Here is a 6,992-nt window from a genome sequence, read left to right on the forward strand (position 1 = left end):
GATGCAGAGAGCGAAAAAGCCACTGCACACTCATCACCGCCGTATATACACGTGCTTTTTTTGTAGGCGGTATTACACAGACAAAACTGCAAAGTGATTTTATCTTAGCTTATATATCTACCTACAGGTCAAATATTTTACCTTCGTCAGCTGACGTGACAACTTCTGGGGTGTTTGTAAAACGAATTTGTTCATGTAAAATAAACAATCTGCAGCCGGCTAAGATATCGATGCAATCACAGCCATAAAATCGATCTCTAAATATGTCCCCTCCTATTGTCATCAATGACACTTGTTTGCATTTTTTTTTTCATGTAAGACTCTCTCTCCAGTGTATTGTATGTGATCCATCATTTTATGTATACTTTATACTTGAAATACCTTCACAATTGAATGAATTTTCCAGCGTAATTTTTACCTCGTCACTGTTTAAACTATATATAATGAAAAAAAACAAAATTGCAGGGTAGGCATTTTGGTTTGTAGCCAAATTTTTAACAAACGTTATGTGACATTAAATTTGTTTCTTATACAGGGTACATTGAAGGACGAGAGGACCTGTTTCCCACAAAAGAATTATTTTTAAGAAAGTGCTATGAATGTTCGGTGGAATTGGGCAGGCGTGGAATTCCAGAGTAGTCCTTTCCAGCTCGTGATATGGGTTGTTTTAAGAAATGAACTCTAACTTACATACGACTCCAAAGAAGTTTTGTTTGCATGTTTTTACGTATTGCGTGGTAGTGAGCCTTATCGTTTCACTCGGATCCACGGTCTCTGTGAGACCCGATCTTGTCGGAATTACCCCTGGACAAGGACGGGAAGACATAACTCAAAAAAAGATGTTTCTGAGGACCAAAAGCCATCGTGCTCTAGAAATCTTGGAAGACGGTTCAGTACGAGGAACTGCCTGTGCAGATACCAAATTTTGTAAGTTTTAATATTTTCCCCCCATTTTTCTTCATTAGATCAGTTTTCTCACGAATATTTTGAGTCAATGTTGATATAATTCATCATTGTCACCCATCACCACTAATTGACTCCACTGTAAACTGAATGACTGGTAACTGCCCTACGTCAGGCTGATGTCGCGCTGTAGCACCGATCACTCGATCGAATTTTCTTCCGTGCACTTTTTTTTTTTTTTTTGGTCACGGGTTATGAAATTTGCCTTTCTTGTCACGGGTTATGAATTAAATGACAGATTAACATCACTTGCTAATAAGGATCATAATTTATCGAATGATTTTACAACTTTTACAAGCAATTTCAGCGCGCGTTGTCTCCAAGGACATTGTGTTTAAAACGTTTGTTAAATATTAACGAGATCTCGCCTCGTTCAGGTGGTCATTCATTGTCTATCATAGAAGGGTATTGCCTGCCGCGGGTATTCCATAAAACATCTAGAAAATGACAATCGCCATTTGATTTAATATATAATTACAGGCGACCCCCTTTTGATTTTTGCGGTGTCTTGATCTTCGTTTAAGCACATTCCAGAGATGCACCATTTTCGAGGCTTTGTGTTGTAGCTATGTTAGAATTTAAAATATCCGATGAAGCTTTGAAACGCTACTCTCTGTCACATGTCGGTAATGCAGTATATTACAAAGTTTGCAATGAACACAGGTACACAGCGAACTGTGGACGAATGCTAAGAATCACAGAATGAACAATAAACCCCGATATTTGAGACCATTGCGAACTGATTCTTTAGAAATATCTACCCATTTAAAGGGGTAACAGTTATGAGAGAGAGAGAGGGGGATAGAGATAGAGAGAAAGGTTTTAATGAATAAATCTACAGATAATCTCATTAATCTCTTGGACGTCGGAAAGTCGATCTTTAAGACGTCAAGACTGATAAAAGTCATGTCTCAATTATATATATGGACGAATTGGCGTCAATTTTGAAATTACTATTCTAATTATTTATAATATCTTGACCAGATTTGCGATTTCTAATATCTTCATTACCGGTAAATTATGTCGTTTTTGTTTTGGGGGTTTTCTCCCACTATAAGCTCGAGAAAATGGGGAACGATTTTAATCATCTTTGTTTTCATAATTCATCATGGTACAGGCCTTAGATTGATAAGAGTGTTATCTGTTTTTACCAACAGGTGTGCTTATACTCGGTAGCCCGTCTCGCATTTAATTATCTGCACATCTGAATGACTTGATTTAACAAGCACTGTGCTAGATTAATAATATCGTTCTACAAAAGATGCACGGAATCCCTGGAGTTTTGTCACAACAAGCACAGAAACAGATTGTATATCAAGAGCTGTAGACAATTCTCCCAAATGCTTGTTTGATTTTCTCAGTTTATAGATTATTAATGTGTAGTTCTATTGAGATTTTTGTCTTTTTGTCATTAATATATCCAGTATCCCTCTACTTCCTAGTTGGTGTTGATAACACATTTAATGACCGCCCCATTGTTCTGAGTGTAAATATATCTCACTAACTACATTGACATAAGACGACCTCTGTTCTCACAAGGTCACTGCTTACGTCCAATTATAATGAAGTCTTATTTTTGTCCTTTCAGCACTTCTTCAATCTGGGTCTCACAACCTAGGCAATACCGTGTTCGGAATAGCTGCCAACCGGTACCTGTGTGTTACACCTGACGGTGTCGTGTATAGTTTACCGGTAAGTACCTGTGTGTCACACCTGACGGTGTCGTATAATTTACCGGTAAGTACCTGTGTGTCACACCTGACGGTGCCGTGTATAGTTTACCGGTAAGTACCTGTGTGTCACACCTGACGGTGTCGTATAATTTACCGGTAAGTACCTGTGTGTCACACCTGACGGTGCCGTGTATAGTTTACCGGTAAGTACCTGTGTGTCACACCTGACGGTGCCGTGTATAGTTTACCGGTAAGTACCTGTGTGTCACACCTGACGGTGTCGTATAATTTACCGGTAAGTACCTGTGTGTCACACCTGACGGTGCCGTGTATAGTTTACCGGTAAGTACCTGTGTGTCACACCTGACGGTGTCGTGTATAGTTTACCGGTAAGTACCTGTGTGTCACACCTGACGGTGTCGTATAATTTACCGGTAAGTACCTGTGTGTCACACCTGACGGTGCCGTGTATAGTTTACCGGTAAGTACCTGTGTGTCACACCTGACGGTGTCGTGTATAGTTTACCGGTAAGTACCTGTGTGACACACTTGACGGTGTCGTGGATAGTTTACCGGAAAGTACCTGTCACACCTGAGGGTGTCGTGTATAGTTCACCGGTAAGTCCATAAATTAGAGGAACAACAACGTTTCTCAATTTTCTAACAATCTTTTTTTTTAACTGAGCAGAAATGAAATGCTACTATTCTCTGAAAATCCAATAGCTAAATTCCCGTTATAAATGAAGTATTAGAAATGAGTGTGTCTTAGAGTAAGCATAGTTTGCTTCAGAACTGGCCAATAAATGTTCCAGACTGGTTAATAAATGTTCCAGATTGGTCAATAAATGTTCCAGACTGATCAATTAACGTTAATTTTCTCCTATTCCAGAAGGACAAATTCGATGAAGACGATTGTGTGTTCAATGAGACAGTTGAATACGAGCATTTTGGAGAAAAGTCTAATCCGGGGTACCGGGAGTATTCCAAATACCGACACAAAAAGCATGGAATCCGACTGGGGAAATCCGTACGAAAGTATCACCTAGCGTTAGTGTGCAATAAGGCTATAACAGTAAGCATGAAAAAACACAGATTGAAATATGAAAACGAGACTCTGTTTCTTGTGGACCGTACGAACAAAGACCTGCTTAATCTACAAGAAACGAATTGCAAGGATCCGTCCACTGTCGATCTTAGTTGTAAAAAGAAAACATCCTATACGAAAAAGTGTTCAGAACAACTGAAGAGAAGGGGGTCAAACGGCAGGAGCAATGTCAAGTTCTGTCGGAAGGTGATGAAAAACTTTTTTAGCGCAACTCTTCGACAGTTGAGACTGTTTAGAAAACGCGACTGTTATACCGTGTTAAGTGAGTACAACAAATGTAGACGGCGGCGGCGACAGCGACGACAGCAGAGAAAAGGACCTTCATGAAGGAAAACAAGTCTTTCATACAGGATTTAGATCTGAGTTTCCACTATTTGGGAACGTGACAGCTAGTCTATGAAGCAGCTACCTGTGTATGGTAACCAGGAAGTGATGTCACGATCCAGGAGGACAGTGTCTGTGATGTGATGACTTGAAGCGTCTCACATAATAGGCAGAAAATCATTGGTGCAAGATGACTTTCTGCAATTGATTCATTATTTTGGGAAAAGAATTGTAGTATGTTCTCATTCACCACTCGTCATTTTTCTTCAAATTTTGCGCATTTTCCGCCATTTGTTCACATGTTGCAATATGATGCTTGTGATTGGTGGGTTTAATTCAAGTGGTGCTCTCAGGGCGATGACGTATGTATGTCGTAATGGCGTTTCTATGCTGTTTTCACTCACTATAATGTCACTTCAGAAGTGCAATAGGATATTTTTGAAAATTTCTGTTAGGAGTGCAGCGAGGGTTAGGACTGCAATTGAAGGGTAATGAGAGAGAGACAGAGAGAGAAACACGATAGAGAGATAGCTCATATTGTCAAAGAGTATCTTTATCCAAGAAGTGCCAAATTTACTAACTCCTGTAAAAAGATAATTGTGAATATAGATCTAGTTTCTTAGCATTTGTAAAAATTGTACAAAAGTTTACAAAGTACAAGTCTGTTTGTGTGTGTGGTTTTTTTTTTTTTTTTGTCTTTCTTAAGCATGACATTTTTTTTTAATTTAAGACCAATATCCTTTGACACAAATTCAAAAGCCCCGTGTTCCTTCTGTTACAGGCTTTAGCTACACAGATCAGCGATTCGTTGCCTTGTCGATCTTTGTATTGTATTCTCTATTGACTTGGGTATTTCGATAGCGTGTACATTTATGATCAAATACTTTATTAGTAATTATGATTGAACTAGAGCTGCACTCCAAACACCTGTTTTTTCTATATTGTAGTATTTATATATGATGCCAGTATTCAATGCCAAAAAAATGCCCTTGATATGCGATCGTGTCTCAATATGTGTAAAAAGCAAGGGACTTATAATTTAAAATACATTGTTGTCAAAACTTAACTTATGAACAAAACCAACATCATTTATAGCTGTTGTTATAAAATTGTATATTAAAACTTTTTAAAGATTTGTTACTTTGTTCTATCGTTTGATTATAGGACTGGAGCCATTTTATATAACCAATCCCAAAGTGTTAGAAAGTCGCTGTGTTAATCAGAACATTGCACATGCCTGTGATACGTGTTAACAGCATTAATCGTATACATCACATGGTGATCTACAGGTTACCCTGGCAAGAGTTTTGTTGAGACTGACCGAAGCCACGAAAACTATCAGGTCAAGCATTGGGAAGATAAGACACACAGAGAAGGTTGTTAATATGTATAAACAGTTAGCGGAATCGGCACATCAATCCTGCATGCATCAAATCCAGCCATGTTCGTGTGTTTGTAAAATTTGTAACTGTAGGTACTCGTGATAGTAACTGTAGGTACTCGTGTTTGTAACTGTACGTACTCGGGTCAGTAACATCAAACTTGACATTACATCTTGAAAATGCGATTTTATTTACAAAATTTGAAAATGTGATAGAACATTTGTATACGTAATATAGTTTCTGTTGATAAGACACATCTTGGTTTGGCAATGTGTTATCCCCCGAGTAGTTGCCCCAAAACGCAGAAAACGAGATCTTGATGGACATACTAAATATTAAAACCGCGACGGAATCGGATTACTATACTTTCTCCCCGTCCTTTCTTCGTGAGAAAGTCTGTCAGCCAGTCTCCGTCTGGGTACCGCGTGACGTGTTAAATCCCCCCAATACCAAGTGGCTTAATTAGTGTAATTATTCTGGTAATTTTGTCTTTGAAGTGAAGTTCTAATGATACCGATAATGTTAGAATATATCTACAAAACCTCGTTCAGGTAACCATTTTGACCTGCCGAGTCATTCACCTCCAGTGAGGACTCGGTACTACCCACGTGGTCCGGGGTCATTCGGTGTATGTCCATGTCTGTCAACGACGGCCGTGAATTGAAGGGTTGCTGGATCACACGTCAATAATGGGATCATGAAACCAGTACACAGGTGCTTGTTCGTGTTGTCTCACAGAATACATTGTTCATTGTACATGTTTCTAACTTATACCATTTTATGATGTGAGCACATACAAGCATGCTTTATTGCTAGAACATTCTCCGTTTTCTTTGATATTCGGTGCGAACGCACTACGAATGGAACCTCCGAAACGGATGCCGCTCTGCAAGCTTATATTACGGGCGCTCGTAATAACTTAATCTATTTTTCTTAATCGAGCAAAGATTTGTGCAAACACATAAAAAATATCGAGTAGTAACGTTCGAAGTGAATACGTGTTTACGGCATATTTATATTTTCCTAAAAAAAATCTCAGAGAATCGGAAAGAACACAAAACGCTCAAGGATAAAGAAGAAAAAGAAAAAACACCTAGATAAGCAACAGCACTTAACCATCTCATCCTAGATACATCAGGGAAATGAGGGGCAAACAAATACTGTTAATAATGACCAGAAGGTAAAAAATAAAACACCCAGTGTCAGGGAAATCGAAGCAGTGACTTGAAGACCCTGCTGTTGCTTCATACAGCTATTTAGTGATAGCATGCAAGGTTCCGAACTTCTCCATTACTGTGCTGCATGTGTCGAATTTATCTTGTTTACGCTAATTACGGAGTCTAGTATCTGCAAACCACCATAGTTGATTTCACAGTCATTCGCTTGCATCCATTTTAATTCACGAGAATCTTTTTTATGAGTCTGGAGATTAGAGCTTACCTAGAGGTCATAGGATTAATCAAGGTCAGCAGACGTGTAGCGCGAATGTTTGGACAGACGATGGGTTCCAGAGTAGCAGAAAAACGCACTGCATGGTGATGCGGA

At 38.9% G+C, this 6,992-nt stretch overlaps 1 protein-coding gene across 4 annotated transcripts in view; it reads left to right on the plus strand.

The window, feature by feature from the left end:
- The window catches only part of LOC125678144 (uncharacterized), a 41,253-nt gene extending 36,052 nt beyond the window's left edge, over positions 1-5,201 (plus strand). For all 4 annotated transcript variants that reach the window (XM_048916339.2, XM_048916338.2, XM_048916340.2 and 1 more), the window contains 3 exons: positions 536-927; positions 2,552-2,655; positions 3,526-5,201. In XM_048916339.2, the coding sequence (XP_048772296.1) occupies positions 675-927; positions 2,552-2,655; positions 3,526-4,068 (900 nt within the window). In that variant the 5' untranslated portion in view covers positions 536-674 and the 3' untranslated portion in view covers positions 4,069-5,201. The remainder of the gene's footprint in view (positions 1-535; positions 928-2,551; positions 2,656-3,525) is intronic.
- Positions 5,202-6,992: the final 1,791 nt, after the last annotated feature.

Source organism: Ostrea edulis, chromosome 2, assembly GCF_947568905.1.
Source record: "Ostrea edulis chromosome 2, xbOstEdul1.1, whole genome shotgun sequence".
Lineage (NCBI taxonomy): Eukaryota > Metazoa > Mollusca > Bivalvia > Ostreida > Ostreidae > Ostrea > Ostrea edulis.